The sequence below is a fragment of the Mobula hypostoma genome, chromosome 6 (genome assembly GCF_963921235.1).
Source record: "Mobula hypostoma chromosome 6, sMobHyp1.1, whole genome shotgun sequence".
Classification (NCBI taxonomy): domain Eukaryota; kingdom Metazoa; phylum Chordata; class Chondrichthyes; order Myliobatiformes; family Myliobatidae; genus Mobula; species Mobula hypostoma.
This window is the reverse complement of record NC_086102.1, coordinates 128,311,357-128,334,841: the sequence shown is the minus strand read 5'-3', so window position 1 is coordinate 128,334,841 and position 23,485 is coordinate 128,311,357. Positions and strand designations below refer to the sequence as shown.

Genomic DNA, 23,485 nt, shown 5'->3' with positions numbered 1-23,485 from the left:
GTAACAGTTGGCTGTGGAGAGTCGCTGACAATCCTTGAATGCTCAACCTGATCCCCGTGGTGTCAGCTTGGATGCCTTTCTCGTGCTGTTTAACCCCTTTAATCCCTCCTTCTTCATCATCTATCTGCCTCTGCTGTTTCTTCAATCTTTCCTCAACCTCACGTTCTTTAGTTGTTGTATTTACCGGCTTGGCAGCACCAAAAATGGATGCTGCCCTTCCAGACGATGTTGCAGGAGGGGCACGCACAACCTCTTCGTTTGGAATGCTGCAAGATTTCAGATTCAATTCAGGCCTTCGTATGGGTCCTCTATCACAGCCTCAAAATAGAGAGGCACCCTTTGAGAATGGAAACGAGGAGAAACTTCTTTAGCCAGAGAGTGGTGTATCTGTGGAATTATTTGCCACAGGCAGCTGTGGAGGCCAAGTTATTCTGTATATTTAAGACAGAGGTTGATAGATTCTTGATTGGACAGGGCATGAAGGGATATGGGGAGAAGGTAGGAGATTGGGGCTGTGAGGAAGATTGGACTAGCCATGAAGAAATGGCGGAGATGTATTTGCTGAAAAAAGTATGTGAAACTGCTCTCAGTAAACTGTTGTGACCCCCCCCCCACCCACCCCCCATACAGCAGTAACTTCTAACAAACAACAAACGTTTCCAGTAACTGTTGATCAGTTCTGCAAATGGCTTGGAAGAATTTTAGGCCATTCCTCCTTACAAAAAAACTGCTTCAACTCTGGGATGTTGGTGGGCTTCCTTGCATGAACTGCTTGTTTCAGGTCCTTCCACAGCATTTCTACAGGACTCGGCTATTCCAAAACACATATTTTCTTCTTTTTAAACCATTCCATTGTTGATTTACACTTGTCTTTTGAATCATTGTCCTGTTGCATTATCCAAGTTCTATTAAGCTTCAGGTGACAGACTGCTACCCTGACGTTCGCCTGTAACTTATCTTGATACAATTCTGAATTCATTATTCCCTCAACGATTGCAGGCTGTCCAAACCATGAGGCACAAAGCAGCCCCAAACCATGATGCTCTTTCCACCATGCTTCACACTTGGGATGAGGTTTTGGTGTCAGTGTCCTTTTCCCTCCAAACTTAGAAATGTGCATTTCTGCCAAAAAGTTCAACTTTTGTCTCATCTGTCCAGAGAACATTGTCCTAGAAGCATTGTAGAACATCAAGGTGGTCTTTTGCAAACTTGAGATGTGCAGCAATGATTTTTTTTTTGGAGAACAACGTTTCTTCTGTGGTGTCCTTCCGCAAACACCATTCTTGTTCAGTGTTTTTCTTATAGTAGGCACATGAACAGAGACTTGAGCAAGTCCTAGTGATTTCTGCAGGTCTTTTGCTGTGACCCTTGGGTTCTTTTTCACCTCCTTCAACATTACACGTTGTGCTAATGGTGTGAACTTTGCAGAATGCCCACTCCTAGGGAGAGTAGCAACAGTACTGAATTTCCTCCATTTGTGGACAATTTCTCTTACCGTGGACTGATGAACACTCAGGTCTTTAGAAATGCTTTTGTCACCTTTTCCAGCTTGATGCATCTCTACAATTCTTCTTCTAAAGTCCTCTGAAAGTTGTTTTTGTTGATGCATGAGGCACATAAACAGAGCTTTGTTGAGAAGAGCAGGCTCTGTCAGTAACCTGACTTTGTATTTTTTTATATATAGGGCAGGGCACCTCTACAACCCACACCTCCAATCTCATCTCGTTGTCTTGGAACACCTGACTTCAAATAGCTTTCTAAGAAGGCTTTAGCCCAGAGGGTCACAATATTGGATCATTTTTCTCAATAAATAAATAAACAAGTATAACATTTTCTGTGTTATTTATGTAATTGGGTTCTCTTTATCTAGTTTTAGGACTTGCATGAAGATCTGATCACACTTTAGGTCTGTTTTATGCAGAAATAGAGAGGGTTCTGCAGAGTTCACAAACTTTCTAAACTGTATATCTTACGGCCTTATGGTCTTAAAGGCAAAACCCTCAGTCATATACACACTCAAGCAAACTGATGCATCGTCACACCTCATGCAACATTTCTCCTACACTCAATTCATTCACACTTTATTTATAGGGGAGAGGGATGCAGGCCGAATGTCCCCCTCCCTCTGAGGCTGAGGTGTGAAGACATTCACTATTCCCTCCCCCCAACAATTGCAGCTACTAAAAGTCCGCTAGTGTCTTTTGCAGAGCCTCTAGCAAGGGATAGAGGGAATCCTGAATGGAATGCGAAAATCCAGTAGAGGACAAAAGGTGCCCTTATCCGGAGAGGACTTCAATGGCCCTTCCCCCTTACCAGCATCCTGGCCTCTCCTCTGGCAGTAAACATTGAATAGAGAGTGGGAGTGGGAGCCCCATTTTCCTTCTCCTTTGGGAAGCCAGATTTGAGCAACACCAAAAAACATTTCCTTATGGATCATGCAGGATCCCCAACTTCCCACCTGCTTATCCAACTTCTGTACCTGGCACCTCGTACACACTCCAAAGCCAACAACTGCCTGGCTGCATTTATGGGATGTCTGACTGCTGGTCCTACTAAAGACAGCACCACCCCTTCCATAGCCAGATGTCCCATCATAACAGGGGTTAGTTTAGAATCCTCGGCAAGCTGTCACTATCACCGTATAAACCCATAATCAGAGCCCATGGTGAAGAGCTCTAATCCCTCACTCTACTGTGCTCCACTCTGCCAGGGTTTTAAATCCATTCAAAGAGGGAAGGGTACCTGACCCTGACCACCACTGCCTCCCAATCCCACAATGATGCATTATACTCAGGAGAACTGAGCCGCGTCCTCCAGGGCGTTATTGATCACATGTTAGGACGATAGGCTCCCTAAAATGCCCATCTCTGTACCAGATAGGCTCACTCTAATACTCCCCTCATCCCATTTCCTCAACAACTACATGGCCAGAGACTCTCCAGGCCTCTGTTTGTACGTATCCCCTAATCTCGCCAATTCCCTCATGGAGAATTCCCTGTTTTCATGAAGGGGCCTGTTGTACCACGCCCCACACATTCCTGACCCGCCTCCTGGGAGGACACTTCCCCCACCCCCACCCTCCATGTTGGGAATGGGACCGCAAGATCACCGGCCTAGCCTGTGTTGTTTTGGGTGCACTGGGGAGAGGAAGACCCCTAGGACCACTCTACCCTCTCTTCCCCATTTTCAACATCCAGCCAGACACTCCCATCCCCCATTCATGCAGTGGGATCATCGCCCTGCCGCATCAAGGCTCAGACCTTAATGGGATCCAGCTGCTAATTAGCCCACCGGGCAGCCTCGAATTGTTGTACCTTCATTGGCCGACCGGCTCTCTCTGTATGCTTGTCCTCTAGCTCTGTGGCCCAGTTCTGGGCTGCCGGACGACTTCCCCCGTAGTGGTACACTTCTGATGCAGCATCTCCACTGCAGTCTTAAGGCCTGCGATTGTCTTGTTCTGATGGCTTACAATGGCTGCAAACAGCCAGAAAGCATTCCTCCGGCTATCCTTTCTCCTGGGAAATCCTAATGTATTACGTGTGGACATGATGTGTCCAGTTTCAGCCCCGGAGAATCTAACTGGGCTGACCAAACTACGGGATGAGGAGATTGGTGAGACCCCCAAATCCCGCACTGTTGTCGGTCCACCCCGGGACTCAGCATTGATCATACAGTGGGGGGAGGGTTCTCTCTCTTAAGTACCCTTCTAAAGATATTCATCTTCCATTCAATTGTCAGACCCTGCTCGCAGTGCCAAATGTTACAAGGAAACAGGTTTGTGGGTTGGTCATGACCTCAGCCTGAAGTGGGCCCTGGGAATGAAAGAAAGAGGCTGAACCTTCTGCATGTGCTGTTCTTATACCCCCGAGGTACCTGAAACCAGACACTGGTGCCTTGAGCACAAGGCAACCAATGGGAAAGAGCAGCTGCATCCTTCAAATAGGCCAATCGATGATTGGCACAGCAGAAGCAGCTTTCGATGACTGACAAATAAACTAACCCCCCCACATGACAGCATTTGTTCCTAGGACACGGTTTTTCATTCCAGGGCATGAGAGATGTCCTTCTCCTTTAAAGAACAGGGTTTCCTTTCCTCTATCAACACTGCCCTCACCCGCATCTCCTCTATTTCCCAAACATCTACATTTACCCCATCTTCCCATCGCCATGCATGCATTTCTAAATGACAATAAACGAGGACTGAGTGTTCTCATAATCTAATCTAAGCCAATCATAACAGTGATAGAGTTCCTCTTGTCCTTACTTACCACCCCATCAGCCTCTGTATCTTCTGCCATCTCCAAAGGGACTCTACCACTGAACCTCCCTCTCTCAGCTTTGCATAGGGCTCACTCCCTCTGCAATTCCCTTGTCCATTCATCCCTCCCCACTAATCTCCCTCGAGACTCTTCTCCCTGCAAGCAGTCAAAGTACTCCACTTACCCATATACCTCCTCCCTCGCCTCTATTCAGGCCCCAAATAGTCCTGCCAGGGGAGGCAACACTTCACTTGCAGATCTGCTGGGGTCATCTATTATGTCTGGTGCTCCTGCTGTAGCCTCCTGTACATTGGTGAGACCCGTCATAAATTGGGGGGACCGCTTTGTCGAGCACCTCCACACTATCTGCCACAAGTGGGCCTTCCCAGTGGCCAAACATTTTAATTCCGATTCCCATTCTCTTTCCAACATGTCAATCCATGGCTGCCTCTAGTGCCAAGATGAGGCCACCCACGGGGTGGGCAAGCAGCATCTTGTATTCCATCTGGGTATCCTCCAATCTGATGGCATGAATATCGCTTTCTCCTGGTGAAGAAATGCTGCCCCCTCCCTTCCTCTATTTCCCACTCTGACCTTTCACTTCTTCTCAACTGTGTATTACTTGCCCTGGGTCCCCACCTCCTTCCCTTTCTCCTATAGTCCACTCTTCTCTCCTATCAGATTCTTTCTTCTCCAGCCTTTGACCTTCCCCACCCTCCTGGCTTCACCTATCAAATCCAGCTAACCTCTTCCCCCTTCCCCCCCCACCTTTTTATTCTGGCATCTTCCCCCTCTCTTCTCAGTCCTGAAGAAAGGCCTCAGCGCAAAACATTGACTGTTTACTCTTTTCCATAGCTGCTACCTGGCCTGCTGAGTTCCTCCAGTATTTTGTGTGTGTTCTTCTATCTTCCTGTCTCACTTAATCTCTTGAGCCATAATCAGTTCACTCGTAATCTCTCCTGTCAGAACAGTCAAATCCATCACTGTAATAGTCACTGTGGTGATTGCAACCACCCCGATAATCATCACTGCACTTATCGCTATTAATGTCCCTCCTGAACCCACTGCTAAATACGCACCGACTGTTTCTATCATAACCATGGCCTCTGAAACTATCATTCCCTGTACCTACCTCCGTCCCACTGTGGACCAACCCAATCACAAATGATCCCAATTGAATCCTCCAGCCTTCTTGACAGATAATTATTGGTATTGGTTGCCGGCTGAGCTCTCCTATTGTACTTCATCTCGACATCACAAACTCTATCCCAATCTCCTCCCCTCCCCGATTCCCCTTCTTTTTCCTGAGCTTTATCAGCAATATCCACCCTCATTCTTCAGTTCTGCAACATTTCTTCATTGAGACTTAAAGCATTCATCAGTGATTTCACATTATCAAGCAGCTATCCTGGTTGCTGGACTCCCTCGGCAACGCACAGCACTGATACTTATTGCATGGAAGAGACACATCGTAAGGCAAATTGCTTAGAAAGGCTGTGTACGGTGGCTGCTTAGGATACGTTCCATATGAATATGTGGTGCATGCGCTACTCAAAGCGCTGTTGGCAGCAATGCCCTATTAATGACAGGCTCATAAACATCACCACCAGGCCAAGCAGCTTTATCCAAGTCATCAATCTCATCTGCCCAACTTACTGGCTTTGAGGGAATTTAGCTTGGGCTATTCCCTCCTCCATCCTCTACCAGAAAGTCAATTAAGGTAAGGGTCTTTCCCCTCTTTCTGTTTTTCCTTCCCTGAAGACGTCAGGTCAGAATAACCTGGGTGAGTAATTACAGTGCATTTTGCAGACGGTGCCTGCCGTTGCCACAGTGTACTAGTGGCGGAGAGAATGTGTGTTTCAGGTGGTGCATGGGGTGTTGGTCAAATGGGCTGCTTTGTCTGAACAAATCATAGTACAGGCCCTTTAAGTGTGCTGACCATCAAGCACCCATTTCCTCTCATCCTCCACTAATCCCACATATCTCAAGTTCCTCCATTTCTAACACTCATGTAGGAGCTATTTAACCTGGCTGGTTAACCTGCCAACTCGTACATCTTTGTGATGTGGAAGGAAACCAGGGAGGACATGCAGCCTCCTCATAGACAACACCTGAGGTTAGGGTTGCACCCTGGTCTCTGATGCAATGGTGGATCTGAGAAAAACTTGCACCTTTAACAACCTCAGGATGTCACAAAGAATCAATGAAGCGTAATCACCATTGTAATCAAAGAATAATGGAATTGTTACTGCAGAGAAGTAAACCATTCTGATAGCATCTTGTATAACAATCCTGCTTCTCTGCATATTACTGTCTCCCACGGAAATAAAAATACACAGATCAAATTCCCTCAAACGGCAATATGATAATGGCCAGGCACATTACTGTACAATGCTGTTTGAAGTATAAATATCTGTCAGAATATTGGACAGAACTTCCCACCTGCATTTGAATTCTACCCATCTTAAGGAAAATACCTGCAGTTATCAGTATGAGTTTCTGCCTCTGGAATGGAAGGCAACAATTATACCAGTGGCTAAGAAAAATAATGTGATGTGCCTTAATGACTATTACCCAGTAGCACTCACATCTACAGTGATGAAATGCTTTGAGAGGTTTGTCATGACTAGACTGAACTCCTGCCTTAGCACGGACCTGGACTCACTGCAATTTGCCTATCTCCACAATAGGCCAACGGCAGACACAATCTCAATGGCTCTTCACATGGCTTTGGACCACCTGGACAATACAAACACCCATGTCAGGATGCTGTTCATCGACTATAGCTCAGCATTTAATACCATCATTCCCACAATCCTGATTGAGAAGTTGCAGAACCTGGGCGTCCGTACCTCCCTCTGCAATTGGATCCTCGATTTCTTAACCGGAAGACCACAATCTGTGCAGATTGGTGATAACATCCTCCTTGCTGACAATCAACACTGGCACACCTCAGGGGTGCGTGCTTAGCCCACTGCTCTACTCTCTGTATACACATGACTGTATGGCTAGGCACAGCACAAATACCACCTACAAATTTGCTGACGATACAACCATTGTTGGTAGAATCTCAGGTGGTGACGAGAGGGCGTACAGCAGTGAGATGTGCCAATCATCTGGCACTCAACATCAGTAAGACGAAAGAGCTGATTGTGGACTTCAGGAAGGGTAAGACGAAGGAACACATACCAATCCTCATGGAGGGATCAGAAGTGGAGAGAGTGAGCAGCTTCAAGTTCCTGGGTGTCAAGATCTCTGAGGATCTAACCTGGTCCCAACACATTGATGTAGTCATAAAGAAGGCAAGACAGCAGCTATAATTCATTAGGAGTTTGAAGAGATTTGGCATGTCAACAAATACACTCAAAAACTTCTGTAGATGTACCACAGAGAGCATTCTGACAGGCTGCATCACTGTCTGGTATGGAGGGGCTACTGCACAGGACCGAAAGAAGCTGCAGAAGGTTGTAATCTAGTCAGCTCCATCTTGGGTACTAGCCTACAAAGTACCCAGGACATCTTCAGGGAGTGGTATCTCAGAAAGGCAGCATCCATTATTAAGGACCTCCAGCACCCAGGGCCTGCCCTTTTCTCACTGTTACCATCAGGTAGGAGGTACAGAAGCCTGAAGGCACACACTCAGCGATTCAGGAACAGCTTCTTCCCCTCTGCCATCCAATTCCTGAATGGACATTGAAGCTTTGGACACTACCTCACTTTTTTTTAATATACAGTATTTCTGTTTTTTGCACATTTTTAAAATCTATTCAATATACGTATCTTGTAATTGATTTACTTACTATTATTTCATTTATCATTTTTTTCTATATTATGTATTGCATTGAACTGCTGCTGCTAAGTTAACAAATTTCACGTCACATGCGGGTGATAATAAACCTGATTCTGATTCTGAACACACTTAAGCTAATTGTGTTATCAGCTGACTACAGCAATAATATAGACACTTGTAATGCACGCTTAACCTAGCCTAGTTCCCCTTCCCACAGCCTTCAGTGTGGGAATTGCTGGCACATATTCCGGGTGTATGCAGTGTGATGGTTGCATTATTCAGACTCATGTTTCTGAACTATCTCTTGCAGATTTGTGTGTTCTACAACAAGGGCCTCGGGCAGTATGGCAGCTGTACTTTCAAGCATTCCTGCACCAAGCTTCATGTCTGCCTTCACTTTGTCCAGGGCACCTGCAAGTTTGGGTTAAGCTGTAAACACTCTCATAATTTCAAAGACAGCAATAACTCCTCTGTCTTGGAAAGTCTGAGCTTAGACCTGATCATGCGCCTGCCTCAAATATACCAGAATATATACAACATCAGAACTTACAGTGACTGCAAAGATGATGCAAGTGAACATAACCATCATGCCGCCAGCACTGCCGCTGTGAAAGGTCTGTGCAAACACAGTAAAACACTTCTAAAAATTGTTCAAGGAAACATAAAATAATTGGGTAGACTAACAGAATGTTGACCTTGATCTCATAGGACTACAACAGTCAGAGAGTCATAGAGCACAGAAACAGGCCCTTTGGCCTACCTAGTACTGTACATGCCAGGTTTTCTACTAAGACCCATTTACGTGTATCCAGACCATAGCCCTCCATACCACCCCAGACTTCTCTTAAACGTTACAACACAACCTGTATCCACCACTTGGGCTCTCACCACCCACAGAGAGAAGAAATTCCCCCTCAGGTTCTCCATAAATTTTTCACCTTTCACCCTTAACCTCTGACCTCTAGTTCTAATCTCACTCAACATGAGAGAAAAAAGCCTGTAGGCATTCACCCCATCTGTACCGCTCATAATTTTATACCTTTGTAAGATCTCCCCTCATTCTCCAATTTTCGAGGGGATAAAGTTCTTATTCAGCCTATTCCTGTAACTCAGACCTTCAAGTCATGGCAATGTTCTTGTAAATTTTCCCTACACTCTTTCAGGCTTATTGATATATTTCCTGTAGGTAGTTGATCAGAACTACACACAATATTCTAAATTTGGCCTCACCAATGTCTTAGCATAACATCCCAGCCAATGTGCTAAAAGCTCTCTTTAAGGCACTTTCTACCTATGATGCCACTTTCAAGGAATTATGGAGCTGTATTTCCAGGTCCCTTTGTCCTAGTTGCACACCTCATTCCCTCAAACCAGTTTTATACTGGTTTGTCCTCCCAAAGTACAAAACCTCACACTTGTCTACATTAAATGCCATCAGCCATTTTCTCAGCAGGTGGAGATCACTTTGCAAGCATTTTGGAGATCAGTTTGCAGGTGGAGATCACTTCCTCACTGTCCACTACACCCTCAGCCTTAAGTGTCATCCCCAAATTTGCTGATCCAGTTTACTACATTTCCATCTAAACCGTTAATATGGATGATAAACAACAGTGGAACCAGCACTGATTCCTGATGCACACCACAGGCCTCCAGTCAGAGAGGCAACTATCCACTACCACTCTCTGGCTTCTCCCACTAAGCCAACATTGAATTTAGTTCATCCTGAATGCCAAGCGACTTTACCAGTTGGAGCAGCCTCCACTGCAGGATTTTATCAAAGGCCTTGCTAAAGTTCTTCTAGACAACATCCACTACCTCCCCTTCATCAACGTTCTCGGTAACCTCATTTAAAATGCTAGGATCAGTTAGATATAACTGCCTCTAATAAAGCCACGTTGGCTATCCCTAATCTAGCTCTGCATATCCAGTGCCTATAAAAAATATTCACCCCCTTGGAAGTTTTCAGGTTTTATTGTTTTACAACATTGAATCACGGTGGATTTAATTTGGCTTTTTTGACACTGATCCACAGAAAAAGACTCCCCCATATCAAAATGAAAACAGAACTCTACAAAGTGATTTAAATTAATTACAAATATAAAACACAAAATAATTGATTGCATAAGTATTCATCCTCTTTAATATGACACACCAAATCATCACTGGTGCAGCTAATTGGTTTTAGAAGTCACATAATTAGTTAAATGGAGACTGTGATGTGTACAGTCAAGGTGTTTCAATTGATTGTAGTAAAATACACCTGTATCTGGAAGGTCCAACTGTTGGTGAGTCAGCGTCCTGGCAAAAACTACACCATGAAGACAAAATAACTCTCCAAACAACTCTGTGAAAAGGTTATTGAAAAGCACAAGTCAGGAGATGAATACAAGAAAATTCCAAGTAGCTGGATATCCCTTGGAGTACAGTTGTCAATCAATAAGAAATGGAAAGAATATGGCACAGCTGTAAATCTGCCTAGAGCAGATCCTCAAAAACTGAGTGACTGGGCAAGAAGGGGGCTAGTGAGGGAGGCCACCAAGAGACCTATGACAACTCTGGAGGAGTTGCAAGCTTCAGTGGCTGAGATGGGGGAGACTGCACATACAACAACTGTTGCCTGGGTGTTTCACCCAGTTGCAGCTTTATGGGAGAGTGGCAAAGAGAAAGACACTGTTGAAAAAAACTCACATGAAATCTTGGCTAGAGTTTTCCAGAAGGCAAAGGGAGACTCTGAGGTCAGGTGGAAGAAGGTTCTATGGTCTGACGAAACCAAAATTGAGCTTTTTGGCCATTAGACTAAACGCTATGTTTGGCATAAGCCAAGCACCACATATCATCAAAAACAGACCATCCTTACTGTGAACTATGGTGGTGGCTGCATCATGCTGTGGGGCTGCTTCACTGCAGCAGTTCCCAGAAGGCTTGTGAAGGTAGAGGGTAAAATGAATGCAGCAAAATACTGGGAAATCCTAGAGGAAAACCCAATGCAGCCTGCAAGAGAACTGCGACTTGGGAGAAGGTTTGTTTTCCAGCAAGACAATGACCCCAAGCATAAAGCCAAAGCTAAACAGGAAAGGCTTAAAAACAACAAAGTTAATGTCCTGGAGTGGCCAAGTCAGAGTCCAGATCTCAATCCCATTGAGAATTTGTGGCTGTACTTGAAAAGGGCTGTTCACTCAATCCCCATGCAATCTGACAGAGCTTGAGCAGCTTTGTAAAGAAGAACGCGGAAAAATTGCAGTGTCCAGATGTGCAAAGCTGATAGGGACCTATCCACACAGACTCAAGGCTGTAATTGCTGCCTAAGGTGCATCTATTAAATACTGACGAAGGGGGTGAATACTTATGCAAACAATTATTTTGTGTTTTATATTTATAATTAATTCAGATCATTTTGTAGAGGTTTGTTTTCATGTTGACCCGAAAGTTTTTTTCTGTTGATCAGTGTCAAAAAAGCTAAATTCAATCCATTGTGATTCAAAGCTGTAAAACAATAATACCTGAAATCTTCTGGGGGGGGGGGTGAATACTTTTTATAGGAACTGTACCTGCCAACCTCTAACGGCGCTATAAGAACATCTACTTTATTTCATATATGACGTGCATTCAAATATAACACCTTCAGTTCTGTATACATCGCCCTTTTCAATTTTTCCTCCACGACCCCAGAAGTTAAATTTTTAACCCTTTCAAAACATTTTGCCTTTTTATTTATTCTGGAGACTTTCATAATCTCTCCTGCACTCTCAAGTTCAAAGTAAATTTATTACCCAAGTACATATACAACCCTGTGATTCGTTTTCTTGTGGCATACTCAATAAATCCATTATAGAATATTACCAAAATAGAAACAATGGAAGCCTGCACCAACTTGGATGTTCAACCAGTGTGCAAAAGACGACAAATATAAAATAAAATAAATATTATTAATCAAATGGGCAATAAATATTGAGAACATGAGATGAAGATTCCTTGAAAGCGAGTCCATAGGTTGTGGGAACATTTCAGTGATGGGGCAAGTAAAGTAGTCCCCTTTGGTTTAAGAGCTTGATGACTGAGGGTAATAACTCTTCCCGACCCTGGTGATTTGAGTCCTGAGGTTACTGTACTTTCTTCCTGATGGCAGCAATGAGAAGAAAGTACGACCTGGGTGGTGGGGGTCACGGACGTTGGATGCTGCTGTCCTGTGACAATGTTTAACGTAGATGTGCTCAATGGTGGGAAGGGCTTTGCCCGTGATGGACTGGGCTGTAAACACTACTTTTTGTAGAAATTTCCATTCAAGGGCATTGGTGTTTCCATACCGGGCTGTGATGCAGCCAGTCAGTATACTCTCCACCACACATCTAGAAATTTGTCAAGAGTTTCAGATGTCATGCTGAATCTTCACAAACTCCTAAGGAAGTAGAGGCACTGCCATGCTTTCTTTGTAATTGCACTTGCATGCTGAGTCTAGGACAGGGCCTCTGAAATTATAACACTGAGGAATTTAAAGTTGCTGACCATGCCCACCTCTGATCCTCCGATGAGGACTGGATCATGGGCCTCCGGTTTCCTCCTCAAGTCGATAATCAGCTCCTTGGTCTTGCTGACATCAAGTAAGAGGCTGTTTCTGTAGCAGCACTCAGCCAGATTTTCAATCTCCCTCCTATGTGCTTGAAGGCCGCTCAACGTAAACCCAACTTCTTTTTAATGGCCTTTGCCAAATATCCAATAGATCATTGTGATTGAAGCCCACGGAGAGCCCACAAAGACTCCAAGTTCATTTAAAATCTCATGTTGCCTCAGCCAAATGAGCAGCTACTCATGATGATTGAAGCCCACCAAAAGTCCTGAAAGGCCCTGATCTCTACCTGTGAGAAAGCTTGCTGACCAAGATGTCTACCTTTGCAGGTCCCATTTGACTGCACGTGGCTCCTATCCCTTTAAGCCTTTCCTAGCCATGTACCTCTCTAAATGCCTTTTAAACATAAAAATTGTACTGAAACTATCATTTCTTCTGGTAACTCATTCCACATGCCCACTTCCTCCTGTGTAAAAATGAAAAGTTGCCCCTCTCGTCCCCTTTAAATCTTCCGGCTCTCACCTTAAACTTATGCCCTCTAATGTTGTACTCCTCTACGCTGGGAAAACGACTCAAGGGAAGCTGGTGAGGCTGTGCTCATTTTTTCCTCTCAGGGCAGAAGTGCTTCAGGGGAGCTCTTACCACAGCAGGAGAGTTGGTTCGCATAGATTTAATGTATTTGCTATAAAGAAATCAGAGGAGAGATGAGTAAAAATGGTATTTATTGTTGTGATCTAGAATGGACTCTGTGCAGAGGTGGCAGAAGCAGAATCGACAATAACACCCCAAAAGAAATGTTTCTTGGCGATAGATGATTCCTTGCTTCACGCTGGGAAAATCCCTTCACGTTGAGGGATTAAATTTAAGAGCAGGGAGGTTATGCTGCAACTGGATAGGGTACTGGTGAGGCCACATCTGGAGCACTGTGTACAGTTCTGGTCTCCTTACTTGAGGAAGGATATACTGGCTTTGGAGGCAGTGCAGAGGAGGTTCAACAGGTTGATACCAGAGATGAGGGGGTTAGACCATGAGGAGGGATTGAATTGCCTGGGACTGTACTGGCTGGAATTCAGAAGAATGAGAGGCGATCTTATAGAAACATATAAAGTTATGAAAGGGATAGATAAGATAGAGGCAGGAAAGTTGTTTCCACTGGTAGGTGAGAATGGAACTAGGGGACGTATTCTCAAGATTCAGGGGAGTAGATTTAGAACTGGGATGAGGAGGAACTGCTTTTCCCGGAGGATGGTGAATCTGTGGAATTCTCTGCTCAATGAAGCAGTGGAGGCTACCTCAGTTAATATATTTAAGACAAGGTTGGATAGATTATTGCATAGTAGTGGAATTAATGATTAAGGGGAAACGGCAGGTAGGTGGAGATGAGCCAATGGTCAGGTCAGCCACGATTTTATTGATTGGCGGAGCAGGTTCAATAGGCCAGCTGGCCTACTCCTGCTCCTATTTCTTATGCTCTTATGTAGATGTAAGGTCATGAAAGAATGAGTACAGGCACAGTAATGCAATGGCTTCCACTCAAATGGGTTTCCTTATCTGACTGAGTTTGGTAAATGGGTTATTAAAGTATTCCTGTACATTTTTAGAATCACTGATTATTGTAGATGGGGACTCAGCTGAATGCGTGAGATTGACTTTTCACCTGCTATGATTTCCAACCCTCAGAGAAGAGACCTGCATCCCGACTATCTTCCAGCAGTTCCACTGGGGACATGGACAATGAAGAGATTTGTCTCTACTTCATCAGGAGCAACTGCAGCTTTAAAGGTACTGGAAATGTAGCAGGATCTTGTCTCCGGAGTTGGAAAAGTGATGATGCTCACACCATAAACGCAGCATGTTTTCCAATGGAACCCAAGCTTTGCATTTATGTGTATGGTCCTTTTCCAAACCTTACTTTTGTACTTCCAATTTAACAGAAATGTTTTTGGGCAAGAATAGCATCCAGTTCACATTTAGAAACTGAGTTTACCTGCGTGTGAAAACCACTCTGATCCAATACTGGGCATTCTCTCCCCACTGTGGGTGAGCCTACACCTCAGGGACTGCAGCAGTTCAAGACAGCAGCACATTGCCACCTTCTCAAGGGCAACTAGGGATGGGCAATAAATGCTGGCTTAGCTGGCAATGCCCACATCCCGTAAATGAATAAATATTAAAACAAGCTTGATATAAATTGGCTTTAGGATTTGTTCTAGCCTTGTCTCAGTTAAATGCCAAAAATACTGATTCCAACAGTGAGATTAGAGAAATACTCCTGAGTGTGGAAACTGGACATTCATGGGTCTGTTAAAAGTTGGCTTTGAAATTTGGTGCTGTTGAAGTGAATGGACATAAAGATAGGGTGGGAGCGCGGTGGAGACTTGTAATTCAATTCTGAATTATAAATAACACAGTAAACACTCAAGAGAACAACTGGCACTAAAACAAGGATTCTGAAACAAAATCAAATTAACAACACTGAATTCTGCTGTCTACCTGTATGCCTTAGTGTCATATTCTGGTATCTTTTTGGTGCTGATGTTACAATCTTTACTTACACTGTCTTCAACTACCTTCTTACAATCCACACTTCAACTTTCACCAAGTCTGGATTTGGAATTGGCTTGCCCACAGAAGACAGAGGATGGTAGTAGATGGAGTGTATTCTGCCTGTAGGTCAGTGACCAGTGGTGTTCTGGATGGATCTGTGTGGTTTTTATAAATGACTTAGACGAGGAAGTAGAAGGGTGGGTTAATAAGTTTGCTGATGACACAAAGTTTGGTCATATTCTGGATGGTGTACAAGGTTGTCGGAGATTATAATGGGATATTGATAGAATCCAGAGCTGGGCAGAAAAGTGGCAGATAGAGTTCAATATGGAGAAATGTGAAGTGATACACTTCGGAAGGTTGAACTTGAAGGCAAAGTACAAGGTTAATGGCAGGATTCTTAGTGGTGTAGAGGAACAGGGATCTTGCAGTTCACGTTCATTGATCTCTCAGAGTTGCCATGCAAGTTGATGGAGTGGTTCAGAATGTGTATGGCTTTTGTTAGGTAAGGGTTTGATTTCAAGAACCACAAGGTAATGTTGCAGTTCTATACAACTCTGGTTAGACCACACTTGCAGTATTGTGTTCAGTTGCATTATCTAGTAAGGTTTTAAAAACAGATTTTACCTGCATCTGAGAACCAACCTGATCCAATACTAATCATTCTGACCCCACTGTATATAAATTGGCATTAGGATTGGTCCTAGCTTTGACTCAGTTAAATGTGAAAAATACACCAACAGTGAGGATGTGGAAGCTTTAGAAAGGGTGCAGAACTGATAGGATGCTGCCACATGTTTTATGAGGAAAGGTTGAGCAAGCTGGGGTTTCTCTCTGCAGTGAAGGAAGATAAGAGGTGACTTGTTAGAGATATACAAGATGATAGGATGAATAAATAGATTCAAGAGTGAGTAGCTTTTTTCCAGGGTGCCAAAGCCTATTATGAGAGGACATCATTTTAAGGTGATTGGAAGAAAGTATAGGGGATAGGTCAGAGCTAGGATTTTACACAGAGTGGTAAGTGCATAAAAAGCACTGATTAGGGAGAGTCAGCAATGCTTTGTGAGGGGGAGGTTGTGCCTTGTGGACTTGATTGACTTCTTCGAGGAAGTGACAAAACAAATTGATGAAGGTAGAGTGGTGGATGAAAAGAAGAGACCCTCTTGCAAGTTCCCGTTAATATTTAATGACACTACCATTACCAAGCCCCGCCATCTACATTGTGTTCTCATTAAACTCATCTAGAGTAGGCAGATAAATAAAGGTCAGAGGGTGGTTATCTTGTGGTGAGTAATTCACCTTTTAATACCCCAAAGCATTGTTGTCATCTATATTGCACAAGTCGGGAGCAGGATCAAATAGTCTTCATTTGTCAAGATGAGGGCAGCTCAGCAACACTCAAACTCAACACCATTCAGGGTAAAGCACCCTGCTTTCTTGGCATCACATCCACTTCCCAGAACATGTGCATCCTCTAACACTGGATGCAGAGGTTGAAGTTCATACCGTTAACAAAATGGGCTTCTCTAAACCACTACCTCGACCACCAAGAAGAACAAGAGCAGGAACACGTTGCCTGCTGATTCCCCTGAGTGGCACTCCTGACTTGAAGTCATTGTTTCTTTCCTTCATTGCCATTGGGTTTAAATCCTGGAAGTCCCTATCCAACAGCAATGGGTGTACCTTCATCACAGGAGTTGCAGTAGTTCATTTCTACTTTCTCAAGGACCATTAGGGAGGGGCAATAAATGTGGCCTTTTGTCACCATACAGATCTATTAAAAAGTAAAATAAAGAAAAAATTCTGCATCCCAGAATTGTTCTCTTGAGCAGTGTAACACCAGAGTAACTCACTGCAGGAAACTGTATCTTTCTTAATAAATTTTATGTCCTGAGTTTCTTTTTAGTTGCTAAGACTAAAGATATGGGAGAGCTTCAGCTGCCACTTATACTTGCCATCATAGTTCCGGTCCAGTGAAGGAACTGAATGTGTTGGGATAGCTGATACTCCCCTAAGAACTCCGTAATAGTGGTCAAGACACACGGATTAGTCGGTCAATTGGTGACCAGGATGTAGAAGAGCATGTATCTCTAAGTAGGATAAAAATAAGATAAGCTTAATGCCTGAGATCAGATTACTGATTACTGACAACATGCTTAGTTATGGAAGCAGAACAATGTTAAGTCACTCTGACTGGCAGCCTGAATCTTTTCCAATCTCTAACTCCGCTAACCAAGCTACAGTGAAACCACGAATCGGCTCAGCTTCTGTTTACTTCGAGGTTGGAGTTGGTGGCTTTAGAGCAGACTGAAGTAATTTAAAGTGTGTTTCATAATCTTGCACTCCTGTCCAAAGCACAGCGTTTTATCTGAGGTTCACTAAGCATTAGAAGGGAATTATTTTCTCGTAGTCATTCAAGGGTGTCTCCTGGACAGGATCTGCCAAGACTTCTTACTTTGTCTTTCTATCTGTTTTTGGTAATACTCTATTTATTGACCAACATAACCCTTCCTTTTCTGAAGAGCTGATCCTTGGTGCTTTATCTTTCATCAGTCAGTCACCTAGGCTCTTTTTATGAAGAACCAGCAAGATACAAAAGGATTTCTGCTGCCTTACACATTGTAGCATATTCTATTCCTAATGGCATGATATATGTTTTCAGACTGTTAATGATCTAATTGTTGGTGCCACTAAGTGTCTCCAATGTATTACTGAGTCTATAGAGTTTAGTGCCAATGTTTATGCATTGGCACTAAACTCATACGAACTCTTCTCCCTCCTGCCATCTGGCAAAAGGTACCGAAGCATTCGGACTCTCACGACCAGACTGTGCAACAGTTTCTTCCCCCAAGCCATCAGACTCCTTAATACCCAGAGACTAGACTGACATCTACATCATTTATTATTATATTGTAATTTGTCCTCTACTGTGCCTATTGTCTTGTTTATTAATTATTGTATGGCCTTGCACTGTTATGTGCACTTTATGTGGTCCTGTGTAGATCTGTTGTCTAGTGTAGTTTTTATGTTATTTTACGTAGTCTAGTGTAGCCTTGTGCTGTCTCACATAGTCTAGTGTAGTTTTGTGTTGTTTCATGTAGCACCATGGTCCTGGAGGAACGTTGTTTCGTTTTTACTGTGTACTGTACCTGCAGTTTATGGTCGAAATGACAATAAAAAGCAACTTGTCTTGACTTGATGTGCTTTAAACAAACTCAGAGGAAAAATCAATCACAACCATGACAACATGCTGGTTGAATTGATTCTAGTATAATTCTATAAATGATGAAGATTAACAGAGCCTTAAAGTGAGTCTATAAAATGTCCTAAACACAGACATCCCACCCTGCAAAAACTCATTTCAAGGAGGTAGCTCCATCAATTTGTGGAAGACTTCCAGAACTTCTGGGAGAGGTGGGAGGTCTGCAATAGAGTAGCTCCTTAGCAGCCAGCCAGCTAGTTTAAATAACGTTAGCTATGCTAATGAACGAATGACACCTGTTAAACTCACCTCAACATGTCTTTTACAGTCTTAACCCACCATGGGCAATAGAAAAGTCACTGTTGCAAACAGTGCAGCGAGCAATACTGTCATTATTTTGACCCCTATTAGGCAGGGGTACACTTTAGTGTAGGCTGGGGTGATGTATATTTTATATTTTCTTTTTTTGGAACACTCTCCCATGGAGCGCGTGTTCTCTCTCTCTCTCTCTCTCGCTCGCTCTCAAAAAAATTGATTTCCGGGACATTTTATATAACATGCAGGCATCAGGGAGCCACTATTAATATGCAGGAGGCTCCTGGAACTTCCGGGAGAGGTGGGATGTCTGTAAACAACGCGTCTTCATCTTCCAGAAAGGCGAAATCTTTCTTTACCAAATGTAACTTCTCTTGTTTCAGAAGGTTAAGCAATCCCTGCTGCTATCCTGACTGGTCAGCAAAAGGAAGAAACCTCAGTAATCTTCTGTTCCTCCACTAATGCAAAAATATTTCCACTACTTCAGGTTTCTTATTGTCCCTCAGCGTCGGCCTGGACATTTTTGTTCCAAGTCTCTGAAAGCAGAATAATTCACATAATGTTCCATACAGATTGGTCTGAAGTTCTATATTCTATACTTGACTGTTAGTTTTTGTGCAATGTATTATTTCCCTTATTTCTCTTGTAACCGATGTAAAGGTATCTATAAAGCTCCAGGCACGGTGCAGACTGGAATGCTGATTCGGTTGTGACTCAGACCAGTTTGAGTTTAGTATCTCCTGAAGAACCATTCTCTTTGAAACAAAATGGATTTGGGGGTGAGAGTGGCAAGAAGGTTACTTCAACTGGAGCATCGAATGTGATGTATTTAATCTGTTCTCGTGTTTCTGTTTTCCACAGATAGGTGTATGAGAGTTCACTTCAAGCTGCCTTATCGATGGCAGGTTTATGAAAAAGCATGGAAAGATCTCCCAAATATGGAGAAGATTGAAAAAGACTACTGTGATCCCAATAAAGCCAGGTACAGCTAGATTTATCCAGGGAACTTTAATTTGAACAAAGCACTTGTTGAGTAAAAGCCTTGCTACAGCATGGCTATGTAGTTTGACCTGACTATCTGTAACAGAAGCTATTCCAACCACAATGTAAATATATACCTGTTATTTACTATGTCCTTATTGCAGATCTGAAAATATTGATTTTAATACCATGCTATGCGGTTCGAACCAAGTTCGGCGCCTCTCCACAGCCTCCTCAGTTACAAAGCCCCCCAACTATATCCTCACCACGGAATGGTTGTGGTATTGGAAGGATGAGAGTAGAGAGTGGGTTGAATACGGGAAAGAGGTGAGTGTCTCCCCTATGGGTGTTTCCATCGTATTCTTGAGAATTTTCAACCAGAAGCATCACGTAAAGTTGGGAGTTACATTGCATTTGTGTAAGACCCTGCTGGGCCTCCACTGGGAGTATTGTGTCCATTTCTGCACCATGGGAAGGAGGGAATATAGCATCAGTTCACCAGAGTTATACCATTGCCACAATTAATGAAGACAACTTGCATAGGACTTTATTCCTCTAAGTATGGAAGATTAAAAGGTGGTTTAAATTAAGGCATTGAAGATAATCAAAAGGTTTAAAGCTGATAGCAAAAGCAATTGCTTTTGAAATGGTTGTTTAGAATATGGATCATAAACTTAATAAGAGAGCTGGGTTGTTCAGGGAAATAAGGACCATTAGGAAGCACTTTCCATGGTGGCCAAGGAGGAAGCCATCTTGTTCTTTGAGTTTACACAAGCTCCTTGTAGAGAAATCCCATTAATCCCAGCCCTTGAATGTTAATGACCCGCAAATGTCTGTCCTGCTGAAAATCTCGTTTATTCTGTTTCCACCATTCTTATACACGAGTTCCAAAATCGCAACCAAACTTCATTAAAATATGTTTCTCTCCACATCCTTCTGTGTTGTCTGTCCTTCACTTTTTCCACTTCACATATTTGTTTCCTCCCAGTCTGTGAACCATTTGTTAAGTGGGGCAACTGGCTTCTTCTTACTCTATCTAAACTTGTCACAATTGTGTACACCCCCATCAATTTTCCTTTCTTCTTTCTTTGCTCAAAGAAGAACAGGCCTTGCTCCTCCAGCCTGACATGGTTGCTGAAATCCTGCATCTCAGAAACTTTTTTCTTAGTAAACATTCATCCTCTCTAGTTCTTTCGCATGCTTTCTAAGAGGTGTTAACTGAAATGGATACAATTCTTTCATTGTGACCTAAGTAGTGTTTTATAAAGGATCAACCTAAGCATTCTGCTTCAGTACTCCCTCCACATATTTATGCATCCAGAATCCCATATGCTTTACCGATTTATAAGATTAAGATTTTAAGATTAGCTTTATTTGTCACATCTACATGGAAACATAGTCCACTTTCTCAGGCAAATCCGAATGCAAGCAGACAGCGTAACGTTGCTGTGCTTTGCTGTAGACTTGACAAGCACTACAATGAAAAGAAGGGAGTTAAATACCGCCATAATGAAACAGAAACATAGAAAACCTACAGAACAATACAGGCTCTTCAGCCCGCAAAGCTGTGCCGAGCATGTCCTTACCTTAGAAATTACCTAGAAACTTAGAAATAGACCTCTATTTTTCTGAGCTCCGTGTACTTGTCCACGAGTCTCTTAGAAGACCCTATTGTACCTGCCTCCACCACTGTCGCCGGCAGCCCATTCCACGCACTCATCACTCTCTGCGTAAAAAAAACTTACTCTTGGCACCTCCTCTGTGCCTACTTCCAAGCACCTTAAAACTGTGCCCTCTTGTGCTAACCATTTCATCCCTGAGAAAAAGCCTCTGACTATCCACATGATCAATGCCTCTCATCATCTTATACACATCTATCATGTCAACTCTCATCCTCCATTGCTCCAAGGAAAAAAGACCAAGTTCATTCAATCTGTTCTCATAAGGCATGCTCCCCAATCCAGGCAATATCCTTGTAAATCTCCTCTGCACCCTTTCTATGGCTTCCACATTCTTCCTGTAGTGAGGCGACCAGAACTGAGCACAGTACTCCAAGTGGGGTCTGACCAGGGTCCTATATAGCTGCAACATTACCTCTCGGCTCCGAAACTCAATCCCACAATTGATGAAGGCCAATGTACCGCATGCCTTCTCAACCACAGAGTCAACCTGCATGGCAGCTTTGAGTGTCCTATAGACTTGGACCCCAAGATCCCTCTGATCCTCCACACTGCCAAGAGTCTTAACATTAATACTATATTCTGTCATCATATTTGACCTACCAAAATGAACCACCTCACACTTATCTGGGTTGAACTCCATCTGCCACTTCTCAGCCCATTTTTGCATCCTACCAATGTCATGCTGTAAACTCTGACAGCCCTCCACACTGTCCACAACACCTCCCACCTTTGTGTCATCAGCAAATTTACTAACCCATCCCTCCACTTCCTCATTCAGGTCAGTTATAAAAATCACAAAGAGTAGGGGTCCCAGAACAGATCCCTGAGGCACACCACTGGTCACCGACCTCTATGCAGAATATGACCCATCTACAACCACTCTTTGCCTTCTGTGGGCAAGTCAGTTCTGGATCCACAAAGCAATGTCCGCTTGGATCCCATGCCTCCTTACTTTCTCAATAAGTCTTGCATGGGGTACCTTGTCAAGTGCCTTGCTGAAATCCATATACATTACATCTACTGCTCTACCTTCATCAATGTGTTTAGTCACATCCTCAAAAAATTCAATCAGGCTCGTGAGGTACAACTTGCCTTTCACAAAGCCATGCTGACTATTCCTAATCATATTATACCTTTCCAAATGTTCATAAATCCTGCCTCTCAGGATCTTCTCCATCAACTTACCAACCACTGAAGTAAGACTCACTGGTCTATAATTTCCTGGGCCATCTCTACTCCCTTTCTTGAATAATGGAACAATACCCGCAACCCTCCAATCCTCCGGAACCTCTCCCGTCCCCATTGATGATGCAAAGATAATTGCCAGAGGCTCAGCAATCTACTCCTTCACCTCCCACAGTAGCCTGGGGTACATCTCATCCGGTCCCGGCGACTTATCCAACTTGATGCTTTCCAAAAGCTCCGGCACATCTTCTTTCTCAATATCTCCATGCTCAAGCTGAAATAATAATGAGCTGACACATGCACATTCACAAGCGCAGTCACCCAATCTGCTGTGCAGTCGGGTCCACGGTTGTGACACTGTGTGGGACTTCCTTAAACGCTGCCAATGAAATACAGGAGTTTGTCAACTAAAAATCTACATGGATGGCATCCACAGCATTCCCTGTCATGCCATCAAATCAGGTTAGACTCTTTATTTACTCAAACTTTGCCCATCCTTTTGGGAGGACTGGAAGATCATGGTAAACCTTCTCACAGCCTTCACCCCACCCAGCCCACTCAGCCACCTCATATCCTTCAATCTAGAGCAGGTGAATTGTTTACTGTCAGATCATCCAGACTTTCTAATTCCTCCTCCTTATCAATTTTCACCATCCATTATTAAAGCTAGGATTGCATATGCTTTACTGATCTCATTCTCTCTGTCTGTCTGTCTGTCTTTTCATTCACGTGGCCGTTACCCACAATAACCTGTTGAATGCTACTCACTTTGGGTTCTACCAGGACCACTTGGTCTTAGTCCAAAAGAAGCTGAATATCTGAGCCTATATGAGAGTTTGCTGTTTACTTCATCCAAGTGGGATATGGCTGTGACATCCAAGATTAGTTGACAGGGTTAGGTTGAATCATTAAACCCTGAACAGCTACTCCATGTAGTGAGTTCTACCTCTGAAAGTAAAG

General features: G+C 43.5%; 1 protein-coding gene across 2 annotated transcripts in view; it reads left to right on the top strand.

Moving 5' to 3' along the window:
- parp12a (poly (ADP-ribose) polymerase family, member 12a) overlaps positions 1–23,485 on the top strand; it is an 80,900-nt gene that overhangs the window by 38,611 nt on the left and 18,804 nt on the right. For both annotated transcript variants that reach the window (XM_063051671.1, XM_063051672.1), the window contains exons 3-6: positions 8,360–8,663; positions 14,294–14,395; positions 19,539–19,659; positions 19,823–19,985. In XM_063051671.1, the coding sequence (XP_062907741.1) occupies positions 8,360–8,663; positions 14,294–14,395; positions 19,539–19,659; positions 19,823–19,985 (690 nt within the window). The remainder of the gene's footprint in view (positions 1–8,359; positions 8,664–14,293; positions 14,396–19,538; positions 19,660–19,822; positions 19,986–23,485) is intronic.